Source organism: Mirounga leonina, unplaced genomic scaffold (assembly GCF_011800145.1).
Source record: "Mirounga leonina isolate KUSES-001 unplaced genomic scaffold, KU_Mleo_1.0 Mir_200, whole genome shotgun sequence".
NCBI classification, from domain to species: Eukaryota; Metazoa; Chordata; class Mammalia; order Carnivora; family Phocidae; genus Mirounga; species Mirounga leonina.
The window spans coordinates 28865234-28885612 of record NW_023270503.1 but is presented as its reverse complement, the minus strand read 5'-3'; the positions used below and the strand labels follow the sequence as shown (position 1 = coordinate 28885612).

At 57.6% G+C, this 20379-nt stretch overlaps 2 protein-coding genes across 3 annotated transcripts in view; both read left to right on the top strand.

Annotated features, from left to right (window-relative positions):
• The window catches only part of ITGA2B (integrin subunit alpha 2b), a 15564-nt gene extending 3315 nt beyond the window's left edge, over nt 1-12249 (top strand). The window contains exons 5-31 of one of the 2 annotated variants that reach the window (XR_004683238.1): nt 227-276; nt 353-398; nt 492-620; nt 953-1000; nt 1155-1198; nt 1322-1375; nt 1516-1568; nt 1776-1987; nt 4575-4757; nt 5000-5045; nt 5147-5251; nt 5339-5394; nt 5486-5637; nt 5783-5908; nt 6315-6382; nt 6500-6647; nt 7224-7316; nt 7530-7609; nt 7932-8012; nt 8134-8230; nt 8331-8483; nt 8602-8727; nt 9212-9325; nt 9527-9628; nt 9820-9936; nt 11155-11349; nt 11718-12249. Coding sequence is in view for 1 of the 2 variants with exons in the window: in XM_035027290.1 (XP_034883181.1) it covers nt 227-276; nt 353-398; nt 492-620; nt 953-1000; nt 1155-1198; nt 1322-1375; nt 1516-1568; nt 1776-1987; nt 4575-4757; nt 5000-5045; nt 5147-5251; nt 5339-5394; nt 5486-5637; nt 5783-5908; nt 6315-6382; nt 6500-6647; nt 7224-7316; nt 7530-7609; nt 7932-8012; nt 8134-8230; nt 8331-8483; nt 8602-8727; nt 9212-9325; nt 9527-9628; nt 9820-9936; nt 11155-11208 (2537 nt within the window). In the remaining variant the exon portion in view is untranslated. The other variant, XM_035027290.1, reaches the window with a different exon arrangement.
• Nucleotides 12250-15068: 2819 nt separating this feature from the next.
• Nucleotides 15069-20379, top strand: part of FAM171A2 (family with sequence similarity 171 member A2) — a 10310-nt gene continuing 4999 nt past the window's right edge. Inside the window, exons 1-3 of the mRNA XM_035027441.1 lie at nt 15069-15239; nt 18700-18927; nt 19167-19259. Of these exons, the coding sequence (XP_034883332.1) occupies nt 15122-15239; nt 18700-18927; nt 19167-19259 (439 nt within the window). The 5' untranslated portion in view covers nt 15069-15121. The remainder of the gene's footprint in view (nt 15240-18699; nt 18928-19166; nt 19260-20379) is intronic.

The window sequence follows — 20379 nt, the reverse complement described above, 5'->3', positions numbered from 1 at the left end:
GGCCCAGCTCCTAGACCCGCCCCGGCCCAGCTCCTAGACCCGCCCCGGCCCAGCTCCTAGACCCGCCCCGGCCCAGCTCCTAGACCCGCCCCGCCCAGCTCCTAGACCCGCCCCGGCCCAGCTCCTAGCCCCTCCCCGGCCCAGCTCCTAGACCCGCCGCGGCCCAGGCTCCAGTGCACGCTCCTCGATCGGCTCCTTCGCTGACCCCGCCCCCTTCCCCCTCCAGGAGACGACCGGCGCTACTGCGAAGCGGGCTTCAGCTCCGTGGTTACTCAGGCGAGTAGGGAGCCTAAGCGGCGTGGGGGCGGCTCCCAAACAGGACTCCCTCTCACTTCCAGGGCTTCCCTTTCAGGCTGGAGAGCTGGTGCTTGGGGCCCCTGGCGGCTATTTTTTCTTAGGTACCTGCCCATCTGTACACCTCCCTCCCTTCTCTGGGCCTGGGGAGACCCCAGGAGTCTCGGCCCCCACACCCGCTGTCCCTTGCGCCCTAGGTCTCCTGGCGCGGGCTCCCATTACCAGTATCGTCTCGAGTTACCGCCCAGGCACCCTCTTGTGGCACGTGCCCAACCAGAGCTTCACCTTCGACTACAGCAAGCCAGAGTACTACGACGGCTACCGGGGTAACCCTGGCGCCTCCCTTCTGGGCCTCCCCGCACTCTATCACCGCCCACTCCGTGCCGCAGCGCCATCCCCAGCTGGCCAACCTCAGCACCTAAGGCGCCTCCGCCCTCGGCTCCCACAGCTTCCCCGCCACCGCCCCACTCCCATATGCCCCAGCTTATCTTTCGCACCCTGGATTAGCTGCGCAGCCTAGGGCAGGTCTTGGCCTCAGTTTTCCCATCTCCACAATGCAGGGTTTGGACTGGGTGGTCTCTGAGTCCCCTTCTTCCTCGCCCTTGGCCCTCTCCCTGCTTCGCCCTCCCAGAAAGATTAATTCGTGCTGTGTCTTCAGGGTACTCGGTGGCCGTGGGAGAGTTCGACGGGGATCTCAGTACTACAGGCAAGAAATCCATTTAGGGACAAAGGTTGGGGAGCCCAGCCCGGGGAGGAGCACTTCCAAGCCCCGCCCCGAAATCTCCTCTGGGTTGCAGAATGGCGGGTGGGAGGGGGGTAGGTTCGAAGGACCTCATTCACTGGGGTCCGGCTCTCCCCAGAGTATGTCCTCGGTGCCCCGACCTGGAGCTGGACCCTGGGAGCGGTGAGTGCCCTGTCCTGCCACCGGGCATCCCCAAGCCCCCTAAACCTCCTTCCCTTTCTCACCCGAGACGGGAGGCTGTCCTGGGGAGCAAGAATGACGCGCTCCTGTGCGTTCTCCGTGCAGGTGGAAATTTTGAACTCGTACCACCAGACGCTGCACAAGCTGCATGGAGAGCAGGTGGAGGCCCGCCCCAGTGGGGGTGGCCGACGCTGGGGAATTGGAACCCTAGAATATTCCACGGGGTGTGTGGGGGGGCGATGTGTAAGAGAGGGTGCAGGCCTGGGGGCGGGAATTAAGTATGCCTCGTCTTCCTGCAGATGGCTTCGTATTTTGGACACTCCGTGACCGTCACTGATGTCAACGGAGATGGGTGAGGGGCGCCCCATCCCTACCAGTTTGGGTCCCCAGTCACCAGAGGGGTTGACTGCTCTCGGTCTCCTCCTTTCCCCGCCCACTCCCACCTGACGATCACCGTCACCGAGGGGAGCGGGAGGGTGAGAATGGAATGGGCGAGATTTGGCCCAGGCCCGCCTCATCCCCCTAGCCCACCCCACTGCACTGCCCGTCTGGCCTGCAGGAGGCACGACCTGCTGGTGGGCGCCCCACTGTACATGGAGAGCCGCGCTGACCGCAAACTGGCCGAGGTGGGGCGCGTGTACTTGTTCCTGCAGCCTCGAGGTCACCACGTGCTGGGCGCCCCCAGCCTCCTGCTGACCGGCACTCAGCTCTACGGGCGATTCGGCTCGGCCATCGCACCCCTGGGTGACCTCGACCGGGATGGCTACAACGGTAAGGGAAGAGAGGAGCCCCACTTGCTGCAGAGTGGTTAATAGCCACAATAAAGACCACGGATTTGACCAGAGGGCAGCGGGAGCTGGGGAAGGGGGCTTTTCGGGAGAAGAGTTGAAAGAGACCACTTAGGATTTGTTTGCATTCGTCCAGGCAAGAGATGGTGACCACCTGGGTGTGGATTTTGGCAGTGTAGTTAGAGATGGGGTGATTTCACAGATATTCAGTACCTGCACTATTAGGACTCGATGGGTGCTGGATGTGGAGCTAAGAGAGAGCAAGGAGTTGAGGGGGTGCTGGTGCCTTTGCTGCCTGGAGTTCAGGCCAAGTATCGGGCCTGGGGAGGGGAGGGCAGGGGCGGAGATCAGCAGTTCAGCTCTGGGCCTGTTTGACCTTGAAGGGCTTGGGAGCGTTAGGCAGACATCCAGAGAACAGTTATGTGTGCCTTCCCCACTGGCACCAGAGAGTTCCGAGTGGGAGACAGGGGCTTGGGGAGGGTGGATGAGGCCCCGGGCACCTGTGAAGTGAGAAGAGGCATGGGACAAAGCCCTGGGGAGCTAGAGCGTTTAGCGGAAGTGAGTCTAGAAAGGAGACAGGAGTGTCCAGAGAAGTAGAAGGGAAACCAGGAGATCTCATGGCCCAGAACTGAAAGCAAGAGAATGCTCTGAGCAGGAGGAAGGGGGTCAGTGGTTCCAGATGCTGCCTAAAGACATCGTTAGATGGGGCTGGAGAAGTCTCCGTGGGCTTTAGCAAGAAGGAGGTCATTGGTGACAGTGAGAAGAAACCGATTCAGGGCTGGGTAGGCACAGAAGTCAGAATGCCACAGGGCAGGGTAAGAATGGAAGTGAAGAACTGGAGGCAGCCAGTGTAGACCGCTCCTTCAACCAGTTTGTGAAAGGACAAAAAGAAGAAAGAAAAAAGAAAAGATTCCTGAAAGGTGAATGTCAAGAGAAGGTGATTCTTATTTCAAAGCATATGGAGTAGGTTGAAGGTGGCGGACATGATCTTGTGGGGAAACAGGGTGGTGAGGGAAGTGAGCCAGAGGAGTGTCCCTGTGATGCTCCTCGGAGAAGGCTGGGCTGGGATATTTAGCCTGGTGGCAGATTAGGAGTTGGGGAAAGAGGGTTTGGATTTATAGCACAAGAGTTGGGCTGCTTCTCTTTGTGAAGGAGGTAGGGGGCTGGGAGCTTGCAGAAAGTTTGAAATAGGTGCTGAGCAGAGTGGGAGAGGGGGCTGAGCAGAACCCCCTCGGGACCACTGGGCACCGCCTTGATCCATCCCTAGTTTAGATGGGAGGTCAGGAATCCCTGGGGCCCCATCTGCTGAGGTCTGGCCAGGCTTGCTAAGGACTGGCGATGGGGTAAGATGGCAGAGGATCTGACCAGGGTGATCGAATGGTCAGAAATAAGCAAAGAGAGGAAGATGCTAAAGATCAGGAGGGAGGGGAGGCCCAGAGCCTGGGGATGAGACTGGTCAGGGTGGACTTATTTGGATGAATTCCATGTAACTCAATCAGAAAAATCAATAGATTTTTTTAAAGGAAAAAAGGTGCATAGAAAACGAAGTCAGAAGACAAAGGAAAGAGAGTTACAACATATATATAAAAGATCTTACTGCTGTCACATGTAAAGAACTCTTATAAAGGGGCGCCTGGGTGGCTCAGTCGTTAAGCGTCTGCCTTCGGCTCAGGTCATGATCCCAGGGTCCTGGGATCAAGCCCCGCATCGGGCTCCCTGCTCCGCGGGAGGCCTGCTTCTCCCTCTCCCACTCCCCCTGCTTGTGTTCCCTCTCTCGCTGTGTCTCTCTCTGTCAAATAAATAAATAAAATCTTTAAAAAAAAAAAAAGAACTCTTATAAAGTAATAAGATTATGATGATTAACAAATACATTTTCAAGAGTGATCTTAAAAGTTATTAGTGATGACAAGCCCATAGTGTGGCTCTGAGTTTGCATGGTGGAATTGAAGGGGGGAGCCTGGGTGGCTCAGTTGGTTAAGCGTCTGACTCTTGATTTTGGCTCAGGTCATGATCTCAGGGTCATAGGATGGAGCCCCAAGTTGGGCTCCATGCTGGGCGTGGAGCTTGCTTGGGATTCTCTCTCTCCCTCTCCCTCTGCCCCTCCTGCTCGCGCATGCATGCGCATTCTCTCTCTCTCTAAAATAAATAAAATCTTTAAAAAAAAGAGAGAGAGAGAAAGAAAGAAATGGGATGAAGTTCCCTAGGGGAAAAGGGGGCCACTACTTAATAGGTCTTGGTTATTTAATCTTCTGGGACTCAGTTTTTTCATCTAAAATGGGAATAATAATGCCTAATTTTCAGGATTAAATGAAATTATGTCAATATATTTTCCTCAATAGATACCAAGGGCTGCTACTGTTTTTATAATCATCCTACTTGGCGGGTCTCTCTTGTACTCAGCTGTAAACTCCTGGAGGGCAGGGCAGGTGCCTCCTTGACGCTGACTCTTGTATCCCGCTGCTGATCCCCTGGGGTCTCCCGGGAGAGGGAGCTCGGGGCCACCGGGATAACAAACAGAAATTGGAGAAAATGATAGCAAACAGCCCCTCCCCTTCTGTTGCTCCTTCCAGATGTTGCAGTGGCCGCCCCATACGGAGGTCCTAGTGGTCGGGGCCAAGTGCTGGTGTTCCTGGGGCAGAGCGAGGGGCTGAGCTCCCGCCCCTCCCAGGTCCTGGACAGCCCCTTCCCAGCAGGCTCTGGCTTCGGCTTCTCCCTGCGAGGTGCCGCAGACATCGATGACAATGGATACCCAGGTGCCCCTGGAATGCATCCAGCTAGCCAAGAAGGGCTCTTGGGCATTAGCTGGAGATGCTGAAGGACACAGTCAGGGGCCTGTGCCCCACTGAGTGTTCTGACCCATCTGGGAGGCTGGGAGGCCAAGGGAGGCCAGGTCAAAACCCCAGGGGGGGAAATGGTGTGGGAAACCCCAAGAAAGCTGAGGTGAGGACCCCATGCCTCCTCTAATGGCTGATTCTGACCCCTCCAATATCTGTAGACCTCCTGGTGGGAGCTTATGGGGCCAATAAGGTGGCTGTGTACAGGTAAGTGCCGGCTCCAGGGGCGTGGTGGGGGACGGTCCGCACCATCAGAGGATACTGGGCCAGGGGGGCCCACAATGGCAAACCTCCCCCCATGCCACCAGAGCTCAGCCAGTGGTGATGGCCAATGTCCAGCTGCTGGTACAAGATTCACTGAATCCTGCTGTGAAGAATTGTGTCCTGCCCCAGACCCAGGCGCGCGTGAGCTGGTGAGGAGACAGAGGGCATGGGCTGGACAGGGTCTGGGACCTTCCTTGAGGGGCCCTAGCCCCTGAGCCCAACTCCTATCTTTGCAGCTTTAACATACAGATGTGTGTAGGAGCCACTGGGCACAACATTCCTCAGCAGCTGCGTGAGTGTCATCATGGGGACAGAGGGCAGTGGGTCTGGCTCCCCTGGAGGCTGGCCAGGGAGACCTTGACCCTCCCTGCTTCCCTTGCCAGCCCTAAACGCCGAGCTGCAGCTGGACCGGCAGAAGCCCCGCCAGGGCCGGCGGGTGCTACTGCTGAATTCGCAACTGGCGGGCACCACGCTGCATCTGGACCTGGGCGGGAGGCACAGCCCCATCTGCCACACCACCGTGGCCTTCCTTCGAGTACACCCAGGCTGGGGATGGGAAGGGCTGGGTGTGCAATCCTGTTCCTCCAGCCCTGGGGCATGGGCTGGATGCTGCGGGTACGAGGGTGGTCAGTGGGACATGTACGGCAGGGTGCATGGTCTGACTCTTGTCCCCTCCCTAGGACGAGGCCGACTTCCGGGACAAGCTGAGCCCCATTGTGCTAAGCTTCAATGTGTCCTTGCAACCCAGGAAGGATGGAGTAGCCCCTGCTGTCGTGCTTCATGGAGACACCCATGTCCAGGAGCAGGTGGGGGTGGATGGGAACAGACAAAGGAGGTGCAGGACCCCTCCCAGAAAGTCAGGGTTAGGGTTAGTGTCCAGGTCCTAATGGGAACCCCAAAACCTTGATGTCACCTCTCATCTTTGATGTCACTCTAAACCTTAATGAAAGCCCCCAAAATTCAAAATTCCTTAAACCCTGATTCAAGCCCCACGTGTTGTTGACGTCACCTGTAAACTCTGACAAACCCATAAATCCTGATGTCACCGTCCTGACATCATCCCAAACCCTGATGCAAACCCCAAAGCCGTGACGTCAGCTCCAAACTCCTTTTCATTCTCAGACCTTCTAATTCCCTAAGTCCTCATGTGACCCTCCCCCCAAACTTCACATGTCCCCAACTCACCCGCACACCTTGATGTGCCTCTTCTAGACCCGAATCATCCTGGACTGTGGGGAAGATGACCTGTGTGTGCCCCAGCTCCAGCTCACCGCCAACGTGTGAGGAGGCCGCCCGCCCCATGACAGCCCTTCTCCACCTGATACTCTGTCCTCACTCCCCTCCCAGGCCCTGGGCCTGGGCCCGGCCTCCTCCGCTTTACTCCTTTCTCCCCACAGGATGGGCTCCCCCCTCCTCATTGGAGCCGATAATGTGCTGGAGCTGCAGATGGATGCAGCCAATGAGGGCGAGGGGGCCTACGAAGCGGAGCTGGCCGTGCACCTGCCCCTAGGCGCCCACTACATGCGGGCCGTCAGCAACATCGAGGTGAGGCCCCACCTTGGGGGCATTCCCAGGGACCTGGGAGGTACAAGAGCCCTGCCTCTCATTTTCCACCTGAGAGCCCCCGCTTCTCTTAGGTGTTGCTTGTAAAAACTGTGATTTGATTTTTTTTTTTTTTTTTAATTTGGAAAAGGTGTTCTTGCTAATAGCATAAAATCCGAGGACTATTCTAAAACCCAAACCAAGGGGCGCCTGGGTGGCTCAGTTGGTTAGGCATCTGCCTTCGGCTCAGGTCATGATCCCAGGGTCCTGGGATCGAGCCCCGCATCGGGCTCTCTGCTCCGCAGGAAGCCTGCTTCTCCCTCTCCCTCTCCCCCTGCTGTACTCCCTCTCTCGCTGTCTCTCTCTCTAATAAATAAATAAAATCTTTAAAAAAAAAAAAAAGAAAATAATAAGGTGCCCCCGGGATACGTAAAGGAGAATGTGACATCCCTCAAACTCCCACCCTGAGAAGCCCCCCTCTCCACCCTGGCACACGAGTCCCTTGCAGACTTTCCAAGGGAGTTTGCACGTATATGGGATACTCCAACCATCTGCTTTCTTGAAACTACCTCCCTGAAGGGCTTTGAGAGACTCATCTGTAACCAGAAGAAGGAGAATGAGACCAAGATGGTGCTGTGTGAGCTGGGCAACCCCATGAAGAGGAATGCCCGGGTGAGGCCCCAAGGCGTGGGTGCTGGGTCCGCTCCACCAGCGGCTCAGACACAGCCGAGTTTTAGGGGCTGGGCTTGGAGTCCTGTAGCTCTGGGCTAGAATCCTGGTCCTCACACTCCCTGTGTTCTTGGCTGAGTGGGCTTCTGAGATAGTGGGACAGGGCTGCCCAGAGTGGGCATCTGGGCCGTGACTTCGGCCCTCCCTGTCTCTCAGATAGGAATCACAATGTTGGTGAGTGTGGAGAACCTGGAAGAGGCTGGGGAACGTGTGTCCTTCTGGCTACAGATCAGAAGGTACTGGACTGGGGAACATTCCTACCCACCTCCCTTCCCCTGGCTGATCCTGATGCAGACACCCTCAGATGCCCTCCTTCCAGAAGGATCTTCTGGGATGCCCGCTCTTCAGACTTCCCCGTTCCCTTTCTTCCCCAGAGCCTTGTGTCTGGGTCTTGGAGCCCTAGAAGAAGGTCTTTCCCAGGTCTAACTTCAGTGTGGCGAGCTGTTTGTGGACTTAGCACTTCCCGACCCCTCTGAAATTCTGGCCCTGCCCCAGAGAGTTCTGATGTCCACTGGGCTGGTGTCCCTGACCTGCTTCTCCTTATCCGCTCCCCTCCAGCAAGAACAGCCAGAATCCGAACAGCGAGGCTGTGCTGCTGGATGTCCCAGTCCGGGCAGAGGCCCACGTGGAGCTGCGAGGGTGAGCCCAGGGGTGGATCAGGGAGATGGCAGGCAGAACCCTCAGCTTCAGAGGGCTTTGGAGGAACCCCTACAGGCGAGTCAACTGATCAACCTCACCCAGAGGGATTCGGGCCCCACAGGAACTCCTTTCCAGCCTCCCTGGTGGTGGTGGCCGAAGAAGACAACAGGGAGAACAGCTCCGACATCTGGGGCCCCAAAGTGGAGCACACCTATGAGGTATGAAGGGCCTTCTGGGACCCAGACTGGGGGGGGGCAGGGACCCAGGAGTTACGCGGTGGGTGCTGAGCCACCTAACATCCGGCCACCCACTCGCCAGCTCCACAACAATGGCCCTGGCACTGTAAGTGGCCTCCGCCTCAGCCTCTGCCTCCCTGGCCAGTCCCAGCCTTCTGACCTGCTCTACATCCTGGACATACAGCCCCAGGGGGGGCTTCAGTGCTCCCCCCAGCCCACTCCTAACCCCTACAAGGTGAGAGCCTGGCTGGAAGAAAGGGTTGTGGGTGGGGCCCCAGCCCATCAACCAGGGCCCCTCTGGGAGTGAGGGGGGATGAGTGGAGCTTGGACCCACTGCTTCTTTGCCTCCCCAGCTGAACTGGAGGCTGCCGACCCCCAGCCCCTCCCCCACCTCCCCCGGGCATCACAAGCGGGAGCGCAGACAGGCGTCCCTGCCAGGGTCCAACCAGCCGGCCAGGCTTCAGGATCCAGTTCTCCTGGTGAGCAGGCTCCATGGTCTCCAGCTGGGGTCTCCCTGGGGCACAGGGGACAGAGGCTCTGAGAGGCAGGGAGAGGGACCAGCAATGTGATGTGGGCCTTGGGTGGACCACGTTGGTCCCAAGGAATGCTCCAGGTGAGTATGAAGGCTGGGGCTGGTCTTGTGTCTGGGGCCGGGTGGGGGTCCTTGAATCTTCAGAGGTTCCCAGGACATTAAAGAAAATGAAGACATGCCAAAGCAGAGTTACAAAAGTTCTGGGTGTTGAACGCTGTATGATGACCCACTTCTTCCCACCCTTTCCCTGCATCTCTGGAACCGTGTGAGCAGCCCCATTCAGAGATAAAGTCAGAAGCTTGAATCTGAGGCCCTTCCTGCGAGGGAGGCCCGGGCTCCCTGTCCCCGCTGCCCCTTTCTGTTGTTGGGCCCTTGGGGTGGTGAGGGCTGAGGGGTCCTAGGGGCTGGGAACTAACGAGGCATCCCCCTAGAGCTGCGCCTCGGGGCCGCACACGGTGGTGCAGTGTGAGCTGCAGGAGATGGTGCGAGGCGAGCGGGCCATGGTCAGGGTGCTGGCCTTCCTGCAGCAGCCTGGCCTCCAGCAGGTGGGGAGGGGGGCGCCGGGGGGCGGGGCTTTCTGGGGGCGGGGCCCAAGCTTGCTGTGGGGAGAGATGGGGCGGCAGGGGCGGCCGGGGCTGAAGAGGGAGTGAGGGCAAGGCTTACTTTTGAGGGGAGGGGATTAGGCCAGGGCCGGGACTCCTGCTACCAATCGGCCCACGTAAATGGCTTTCACCCACCCCATTCAGAGGCCACTGGATCAGTTCGTGCTGCAGTCGCAAGCTTGGTTCAACGTCTCCTCCCTTCCCTACGCTGTGCCCGCCCTCAGCCTGCCTAGTGGGGAAACTCTGGTGAGTATGGAGCCTGCAGGACCCACTGTCTTCCCAAGCGTCGGCGCCCCACACGGTGGGGGTGGGGCATCCCCGCGTCTGAGGGGTGGCACAGGTAGGTGGCTTGGTTGGGGGTCCTGAGCCCACAAGTTTGAGTCTTTGGGAGAGGCAGGTGGCAAGGTGACTGAGAAAACATGTGGGTTTGCCCTCAGGTGCAGACGCACCTGCTTCGAGCCTTGGAGGAAAGGGACATTCCCATCTGGTGGGTGCTGGTAGGCGCGCTCGGCGGCCTGGTGTTGCTCACGCTCCTGGTCCTGGCCATGTGGAAGGTGAGGCATGAAGGGAGGGTGGGGTCCCTGGGCGGGCACAGGCTTGGCCGTGCCCTACCTCACAGGGAGGCAGAGAGAGATGGTGACCCAGGGTCCATTCACATCTCCACTATTAAAGAGTGTCATTCTCCAGAGGACCTCTTCCAGGGCACAGACCCCTGGGAGAGGTGGCACCTAAAATCCTAAGGCCTTTCAGCCTGTTCCCGGCTGAGAGGAAGAGTCACAGGGAGGGAGTCCTGCCTGCAGGAATTCCCTAAGGAGGGGGCGCCTGGGTGGCTCAGTTGGTTAAGGAATTCCCTAAGGAGGACAGGGCTCAACTCCCAATCCCTCCCCCCGCCGACTGAGGTGGGAGACCCGAGTCTGATCCAGACCCTCTGGGGAGGCCCTGCGGGGTCACTCCCTCCTCTGAGCTGGGAGGGCTGTTCTCAAACTCGCTCAAGTGCTCAAGCCCTGGGAAGTCATGGTGCTTTTAGGGAAAATCGTGCATTAGACTTACAGTCATCAAATACATATCATTGGGCGCTTGAGTCACATAGAGACATAATGGCCAATAATTAAGAAAAATTCGGGGGAGGGGCGCCTGCATGGCTCAGTCAGTTAAGCATCTGCCTTCAGCTCCCGTCATGATCTTGGGGTCCTGGGATCGAGCCCCACATCTGGGCTCCCTGATCAGCGGGGAGTCTGCTTCTCCCTCTCCCTCTGCCCCTTCCCCCTACTCATGCTTTCTCTCTCCCTCTCTCTCTCTCAAATAAATAAATAATCTTTAAAAAAAATTCAGGGGAGGGGCGCCTGGGTGGCTCAGTCGTTAAGCGCCTGCCTTTGGCTCAGGTCGTGATCCCAGGGTCCTGGGATCAAGTCCACGTCAGGCTCTCTGCTCCACGTCAGGCTTCCTGCTCCACATCAGGGAGCCTGCTTCTCCCTCTCCCACTCCCCCTGCTGTGTTCCCTCTCTTGCTGTCTCTCTGTCAAATAAATAAATAAAATCTTCAAAAAAAATTTTTTTCAGGGGAAAAAGACAAATTAAACACAAGTAACTTGTTACATCTGTTATCTCTGAATGGGGAAGGCCTCCATTTGTGCATGCAGTGGGATCTGATTCTCTGCTGGTCCAGGGGGAGGACCTCATGACTGGCTGCTTTCTAGCCTGCTTCTTCAACTGCTGCTCGGTGGGCCCACTGATCATCTTTACACCCTGTCCCCGGCCCCTGTGCACCCCCAGGTCGGCTTCTTCAAGCGCAACCGGCCGCCACTAGAAGAAGATGAGGAGGAGTGAGGGGGCAGCCCGCGCCCTGTCCTAGGAGGAAGGCTGGGGTCTGTGCCTGCTCTGCCCAATCTTCAACGTGTGCCCCCCCCCACTCTGCTCACCCACGAGTTGGTGAACACCATGGAGGCCTCCTGGTGTTCTCCCCCTCCGGTGAGAGCTGCCCATTCCTTTCCCTGCTGCCCAATAAAGAGGCTGAGCCCCAACCCCCTGCATGCTGCCTCCTCTTGGGTCTGCGAAGAGAAGGGGACCAGGGACAGGTGATGTTTGGAGGGAGGGGCTGGGGCTGGCAGAAGTGTGTGCAGAGAGTGTCTCCGCCAATTACTGTCTTTGGGGAGTGTCTGGGAGTAGAGAGTCGGGGCGGAACAGAGGAGAAAGGGTGGCAGAGCCTGCAGGAGAGACTGGAGGGGGATGGGGTGTCTGAGGGTGCTGGGTGCCATGGAGGCTGGGAGCATCAGAGAAGGCAGGCTGGTCCCTGGTGGACAGCTTTCAACAGCATTTTTTTTTTTTCATGATTTTAGAGGGATAAGCCTCAAGTGGACCTGAGATTCGGGAATATAACTTGCTCTCCCCACTCCCATTAAAAAAAAAGCCTTTAAAGCCATGTTCAGGTGAGGAGGGGGCCGGGGGAAGCTGACTAAGCCCTCAGCCTGAGGAAAGCAGCGTCACACCAGGGAGAGGAGAGCGGGCTTTGCTGTCCAGCTACCCTTCCTCCCCATCAAGGAGAAGGCTCTTCGGTTAGGAAAGAGGGCTCCAGGCAGGGAACTCACAGGAGCGCTAGGAGCAGAAGAGAACTCTCCCGCCTCCGCCCGCCAGGACTGGAGTCCCAGGATAGACGGGGGGTCCACCTGGAGTCCTGAGAAATGTGTTGATTCATGGGTTCAGTGAATATTGATTGAGCACCTCCCATGTGCCCGGTACTCTCCCAGCGCTCAGATGGAGCAGTGAAGAAAGCAAAGTGCCAGCCCCTTGTGAGACTTACATTCGACCAGGGGTAAAGAGTAAATGAGCGGGGCGCCTGGGTGGCTCAGTTGGTTGGGCAACTGCCTTTGGCTCGGGTCATGATCCTGGAGTCCCGGGATCGAGTCCCACATCGGGCTCCCTGCTTAGCAGGGAGTCTGCTTCTCCCTCTGACCCTTCCCCCTCTTGTGCTCTCTCTCTCTCTCTCTCTCTCATTCTGTCTCTCAAATGAATAAATAAAATCTTAAAAAAAAAAAAGGGTAAACGAGCACATACATGTCTGGTCAGTGGTGGTCAGTGCTGAGAGTAAAAATCAAGGTAAGGAGATTCTGGTAGAATTACGTGGGAGAGGACTGACATTTTAGGTAGAGTGGTCAGGGAAGGCCTCTGATGAGGTGAGCAGAGAGAGGGATGAATGAGCCAGCTAGCTGCACAAGAATAATACGATCTGGACAGAAAGAGCAGTCCGTGAAAAGGCCCTGGGGTGGGAGCAGGCTTGATGTGTTTAAATAAAAGCCAGGAGGCACACCTGGGTGGCTGAGTCATTGGGCATCTGCCTTCGGCTCGGGTCATGATCCCGGAGTCCTGGGATAGAGCCCCGCATCGGGCTCCCTGCCAGGCAGGAAGCCTCCTTCTCCCTCTCCTACTCCCCCTGCTTGTGTTCCCTCTCTTGCTGTGTCTCTCCCTCTCTCTCTGTTAAATAAATAAAAAATCTTTAAGGGGCGCCTGGGTGGCTCAGTCGTTAAGCGTCTGCCTTCGGCTCGGGTCATGATCCCGGGGTCCTGGGTTCGAGCCCCACATCGGGCTCCTTGCTCAGCAGGAAGCCTGCTTCTCCCTCTCCCACTCCCCCTGCTTGTGTTCCCTCTCTCGCTGTGTCTCTCTGTCAAATAAATGAATAAAATCTTTAAAAACAAATTTTTTTAAATAAATAAATAAAAGCCAGGGGGCCCATGGACTGGAGGGCGGCACAGGGTGCAGATGAGGTCAGGGGTGGGGGCAGGTAGGCAGCGCCTTTTGGCCATGGGTAGGAGTTTGGACTAGATGCTAAGTGTTGGGGGAGGCCATTGATGAATAGACTTACCTCACAAGAGCGGCTGGTATTTGATTTTACCCAAAGGGATAAAAAGTAAATTTTGCAAAGAAAACAATTTGACATCCATGCATGGCAAGTTCCAGAACAGGTTTTTAGTTGGGTGACTTTTCCTAGGAAAAGGTTAAGCCGCTGTGATCCTTATGCACCAGCCAGACTCCCTCTCCACCCCACCACTGCAATTGGATAGCCCCAGACAGTTGATCTTGATCCAGCAAAGCATTTGGCATTTTCCCTTATAGACAAGACAGAAATGTGAGCTGGATTTAAAACTGAACAATTTTGATAAAGCTGAAGGAGAGCTCTATGAGGTTGTTCCAAAGCTCCATCCTGGCCCTGAGCTGCCTGGCATTGTCCAGAGTCCCTTGAATGGAGGCAGGGAAGCTGCTCTCCACCCCGCAGATGGCTGCTGGCTGTGAGGGAGCTCCAGTACAATGGGTGACTGAAGCGGATTCAAGGCAGCCTTGACAGATTGTGAAGTTGGGTTGAAACCAACAAGATGAAATTCACCAGGGATGAGTGCTAAATCCTGTGTTGAGATTGTGGAAAATTGGTTACATAAGAAGAAGACTGGGAAATCTGGTTAGCTGGAAATTTATGAGAAAAGAAAGAGGGAGGGAAGGGGAGAGGGAAAGAGAAGAAAGAAAGAGAAAGGAAGGAAGGGAGGGAGGGAGGGAGGGAGGGAGGGAGGGAAGAAGGGGGAGGAGGAGAGGGGGAAAAAAAGAATCGGGCATCACAAACTCACAACAAGGTCCCCTTAAGTCAGAAGAGCCAACCAGGGGACCCAACCAGGAGAGAAGCCTGCTGTCCTCTGGGGGACAAGGTCCTTGCTCTAGATATCCAGTCCCCTTTGGGGCACCACATTGTGAGAAGTGAAAGCCAGGGAAAACCAAGAGAGGGATACCAGATTAGATGAGGATTTGGCCACCCAGGAGCTGAATGAGGATGACAACCAGAACCTGGAAAGAAAGCAAGCATGGCTGGGCCTAGGTCAGGCTTTAAATGTGGGGTTCAGTGGCTGAGGAAGAAGGAAAAGACTGCCATTCAGGAACCAGAACCAGTGGGACCGAATGATGATTCTCAGTGAGAGGGAAAGGCCGCTCGCGTCTCTAGAAGAAATTCCCAAGCATTATGACCGTCCAACAATGGATCTTATTACCTGAGCGGAGGTGAGCCTCCACCTCATCCTGGGCCAACACCAGCACCATCGATCGCGCCCCTGCTCCTGTCAAGCATACGCTAGATCCTTTATATTGTTATCTCATTTAACCGTTGTTACAACAGCCCCACGAGGTAGAGATTATTACAGTTCTCACTTGAAAGAAAGGCTCAGGACCAGAAGGCGAAGTAACTTGCTCTCAGCTCAAGAGGCAGAAGCTAGACTGGGACTGACCGATTCCCCACTGCGTGGGTGTTTGTGCCGATAGAACTGGGCAGTTCCTACACTTTCTGGAGGCACTCATGACCGTACTACTCTGAGTGTGTTGTAAGCAGTAGCCTTTCCTCCCTCCCAGATTTTGCACCAAAGTTCGAGGGCTCTGGACCTCCAAGAAGCCGGGTGATTGGACCCTCTCCGTCGCACTCCCTTGCAGCTCGGGCATGGGGGCTGCAGGGTGGGCAGAGGGCGGGCAGGGCCGGCGGGCGGCGCGCGGAGCCGGGCGGTGAGGGGGCGGCGCCCCGAGGTCCGCGGGGTGGGGCGCCGCCTGCAGGGGGCGCTGGCGGCGGCTCCGGACGGAGACAATCGCGGTGAGCGGCCGCCGCGGCCAGAGCGGGAGCCCGAGCGGCGCGGCGCGGCGCAGAGCCGGGGCTGAGCGGGGCCGGCCGAGCGGGGCCGGGCGGGAGCCATGGGCCGCTAGGGCCCGGCCGAGCCCCGCGATGCCGCCGCCGAGTGGCCCCAGCGTCCTCGCGCGGCTGCTGCCGCTGCTGGGGCTGCTGCTCGGCGGCGCCTCCCGGGCTCCCGGCAAGTCGCCGCCGGAGCCCCCCAGCCCGCAGGGTGAGTCTCGGCCAGGAGGGGCAGCGATCGCGGGCCTGTGCCCCCTCGATCGGGCCCCCGCCCGCCAGCCCCTCTTCGCGGCGCTCGCGAATTGGGGGGTACTCTGTTCCCTGGGTTTGGGTGGGGGGAGCCCGGCGACTCCGGGTCGGCGCTTACCGGGGAGAGAAGGGAGGGAGAGGGCGACTGCCGGGGCGGGGGTCTCGGGGAGACACAATGGGGAGAGCGGGGGTCCCCGGGCTCCGCGCCGCCGCCCCCTCTCGCCTTGTTTTTCTCTCTCCTGGTCCGCGAGGCGCTGCTGCCTGAGCCATTGTCTACCGAAGACACCCGCCCAGGGGCGGGCTGGGGCGGGCGCCCGCTCCGCAGCCCCCTGCGGGCTCCTAGCTCCCGACCCGGGCTGGGTGGGGGCGCGAGCATCGGCTGCCACCTTGGACCCGAACCGGGGCTGGGCGCCTGGAGCTGGGCTGGGAGGGGGGGGAGGGGAGGAGGGGGAGTGGGTGAGGCGGTGGGCGGACAGCCCCCGGCCGGCCCCCCCGGGTTCAGAATTGGGGGTGTACCAAAGAAACGCTGTCAGCCCTTGAGGAGGGAGGGGCTGCACTTTGGGGGGGTCTGGAAAAAGGGGTACGTGGTGATTCCCAGCCAAAGCGCATGGCAGGGCTGTGGTGGCGGAGCCATGCTGAGCTGGCTAGCTGGCTGTGGGCTGTGCCGGCTGGGAGGGCAGGTGCCTGGGTCCCCGTCCAGCAGACCTCCGGCTACTCCTATCCCCAGCCCGTCCCCAGGTCACCCCCTCCTCATCTAACCTCTCCACAGCAGTGAAGGAGAGCCTCCCGGCGCCTCACGGGCCCAGGTGGGTGTGTGAGGTGGGGGTGGGGTGGGCTCCCGCAGTGGGAGAGGGTGGGAGAGCTAGACCATGACTCCCTACCGACGCCTGGCTTCTCGGGGGCCTCCGCCCACTCCAGCCCTGCGCCCACCTTCCAGCCTCCTGCCCCACGACCCCGGTTACTCTTCCCTCTATCGCCTCTGGACCCCATCCCTGCCTGAAACCGTGCTCTCCACTCCTCATCTCTCCACCGAGGAGCTGACAGGAAAAGCGGGGGGTGTGTGTGTGTGTGTGTGTGTGTGTGTGTGTGTTCTGGTTGAGGGAAGTGGGGTCCGGATGAAGGGAGGGGGTCGGATTTCCTCCTGGAATGAGGCAGAGCTGAAGCTAGGAGAGGCGGATACAGTATGGAATGTCAGGCTTGAGAAATGGGGAAGGCTCACCTTCTGGCCTCAGTCTTCCCTGCTCTCTGCGGGAGGAGAGGATGCTTTGATGGGTAGGAAGGGGCCCTGGTTTCTCAAAAAGCCTTTCCTTCAAGTCCTATACCCCAGGGGAGGGGGCCCAGGGAATTAGCTGAAATAGAGCCAGGATAGGGGCTCTATTCCTCAGGCCACTGGCTGAGTGCCCAGGTTGAGGGGAAGGGGGAAAGAATCTGCTAGGCACCTGCCCACCCTGTATGGTTCCTTGGGCCCCCTCCCCTCTTCTGAGGCTTTGGCCCTTGAACCCAAAGCATTCCTTCAAATGACCATATTCCAGACTCCTGGGTCCCCTCTTCCCAGCTGCTCCATCCAGTTGCTCCTAGCCTGGGTAGGGGTGGGGAGTAGCCAGGCCCCTCTAGCTTCTCAGAATTCCTCCTGGGTAGTGGTGGAGGAGGGGCAGGAAGATTGCCAGCGCCTGGGAAAACCAGAGAGTAGGAAAGAATCAAGTGTGTGCACCCACCCTGCCAAGTTGGGCTTTGGCCTGGGAGGGGTGAGGGAGGTGGGTTCAGGCGAACAGCTGGATGGGATGCCAGGGCCAGGCGTGGCGCTGGCCCTGGAGTTGGAAGCCTGAGATAAGACACCTGTCATTGTTGAGTGTCAGGCTCCACGCATGAGCCCCCCGTGACCTCCCCATGCCTTGCTACCCTGAGCTTCAGGCTCTTTCTGTACCTAGACTCCCCTAGGTTTGTGTTCCCACCTGCTTCCCGGGCCCTGCACTGAGGCCTCTGTACCTTCCTAGGCATGGACACCTACTTCCATTATTAGCAGCAAGGTAGGGGTGAGGCAGGTTCTTGAGGGAGGGGCCATGCTGAGTGGGAAGAGGTAGATGGTACTATGGATCAGAGAGGCTGCCTAGGGAATCCATAAGAACAACTCCAGGCCCGGTCCCTACCCAGTCACCCCATCTGAGCTCAGGACACCTGCTGGCCCATCCTGGCCAAGCTCTCCTGGGGCCAGGGGCAGAGGCGGCTGGACTTCCTAGTCCTCTCCACATAAGTTTCCCTTGGGCCTGAGTCGGCCCCCCCAGATCTCCTTCCCCCTTGCCAGGGCCCCAGCTCCCTGCCCATCTCCTGGGAGGAATGAGGGCGTTGCCATGGTGACTGACTTGTAGCTGACCAGCTGGGAGGGGGCGGGCAGTACTTGCGAGGGGGAGGGGTCAGGAGGTACTTGTTTGGGCTTAGGGGTTGGGGTGAGTCCCTAAATCTGAAAGGAAACAGGCTTGTGCAAAGGATTCTGGGAAGAGGATGAATAAGGGGGAAGACCATCTCCCTAGCGTCCCCTGCTCAGCTTTTTCTTCAGAACCCAAACTCTGACCCAGCGCGCCCCGCCTCCCCCGGCAACCCTTCCCATTGGCTGAATCCTGACCTCTCTCCTCTCCACCTGTAGACCCTCTGTCCTGGTCCTCCGCTTATTCCTCCTTTCTCAGCCCTCTTCCCTCTCCCCTCCCTGATGCCAGCCCCATGGGGTCCAGTGGTTAAGAATTTGCATCTAGGGGCAGACTCCCAGGTTTGGATTCCAGGCCTCCCCCTTAACTGCAGTGCAAGTATCTAAACTCTTTGAGCCTCAGCTTCTTTATCTGTAAAATGGGCTTAAGAGCATATTTTATGGAGTCTAATACATCATTGACTATAAGATGCACCATTACTTCATGTGCCAGTAAGAAAAGAAAAAAATACTGCTAATCATGATGATGACATCATCAATTAGAGGCATAATCTGAGTTCAGAAATGTAAAAATGTGGAAAAGTGCATGTGTCAGACTTGCAATATGGTAATAGCACCACCTGTCTCACAGGCTGATGTGGGGTTTAAATGAGGGCCCTATCCATGCTGACTCTTTTTTTTTTTTTTTAAGATTTATTTATTTATTTATTTGAGAGAGAGAGAGCACATGAGAGGGGGAGGGTCAGAGGGAGAAGCAGACTCCCTGCCAAGCAGAGAGCCTGATGCGGGACTCGATCCCGGGACTCCAGGATCATGACCTGAGCTGAAGGCAGTCGCTTAACCAACTGAGCCATCCAGGCGTCCCATGCTGACTCTTATAAAGCCTTGTCTAGCCTGGGCGCCCAAACCACTTCCAACCCATAGCCTCCTCCTCTGATCTCGGGACTCCCCCTGCCCAGTTTTCTCCCCCCCCCTCACTCTCCTCACCCCATCTTGCCCACAGAGATCCTGATCAAGGTGCAGGTGTATGTGAGCGGGGAGCTGGTGCCCTTGGCCCGGGCCTCCGTGGATGTGTTTGGGAACCGGATGCTGCTGGCCGCGGGTACCACGGACTCAGAGGGTGTGGCCATACTGCCCCTCAGTTACCGCTTGGGCACCTGGGTGCTGGTCACTGCTGCCCGCCCTGGCTTCCTCACCAACTCTGTGCCCTGGCGTGTTGACAAGCTGCCCTGTGAGTGCAGGGGCAGGTGGAGGGGGGGGCAGCAGCTGACCCTATCAGCCCCTTCCCAAAATAGTCCTTGGGGGTGGAGGGAGCAGGCTTTCTAGCAGCTGCTGCCCAGGCTGGGGTACGCAGGGGCTGCTGAAGGAGGATGAAGTCACTGGGATTCAGATGGAGGGAGTGCCCTGGGGTTGGTGGGGGGTGGGGGGGAGCTTTCTCTGGAGCTGACGGATGGGCCACCCCTCCCACAGTGTACGCGTCAGTCAGCCTCTACCTGCTTCCGGAGCGGCCGGCCACCCTCATCCTCTATGAGGACCTGGTGCACATCCTTCTGGGCTCCCCTGGTAAGGCTCCTCTTTCCCTCCCCCCACCTCATGCCCGCTCCTCTTCCTTCCCCATGACCTGGGTATAGAGAGCTCCGCTCTTCTATGTATCAGTGCTGGGTGCCCTTGAGCAAGTCACTTAACCTCTCTGAGCCTTAGTTTGTTCATCTGTAAGATGTGGATATTGATAGTATCTATATCATCAAAATGAAGTAAGGATTAAATATCAAGCATGCAAAAAACAGCGCAGAAGGTGGGCAATAAATGTTTATTGTTATTGGGGCTTCTCGTGGTTTCTATTCTCCCTCTACTCCTACCATTAGAATTCCTACTCCCTGCCACCTGTTTCATCAGTGGGTCTACACATACTTCTTGTGCACCTACTGGGTGCCTGGCTATGTTAGAAGGCCATGAGAGGGTCGTTCCATAGGAACTGAGCAACTCAAGGGCAAGGCGTGGAGCAGTCCCACAGTGTCCACTCATGGCTTCAGTCTCACCCAACCAATCCTTCCTGTAGCACTTGTGCTACGCCAGGCATTGTGGCCGGTGCTGGTGAACAATGGGAAGGTAGAGCAGACCTGCTCCCTGTCTTGTGGAGTTCACGGACAAGTAGGAAGACAGACAAACAGATCACTGCCAACCCTGAACTAATTACAAAGCAGGCAGAGCCGTGGAGTAGAGGGCAGTGGTCTTCAGCATTGAAACAACCCTAACCTGTGAGTGTAGCAGGGCAAGAGAATTTGGGAAGGGAGCTATGGGACCGTGTGAGCTCGAGAGTTAAAGGGGGAGCAAAGGCACCCTCACTGGAGAGGAATCCAGATGCAGGGGCAGAAGGGGACAGCGAGGGTGCAGGGGATGCGCCGGACTGGCTCTGCAGGAGGGGCGCCTGGTGCAGCCTGGTTGATCTGGCTCGTACTAGGGAGCCACAGTGGGTTTTGGAGAGAGAGAACCCGCCTCCCCAATTTATATTCTTAGCTTGAGCCCTTGTCTCCAAGGTACTTGTTTGCTCATCATCTCCCTGATCCTGAACCAGAGACTTCTAAACTGTCTTTGGAGGTTTCTAAAACGCCAAGTGAGGGGGGCCTGGCTGTCTCAGTCGGTAGAGCATGCAACTCTTTTTTTTTTTTTTTTTAAGATTTTA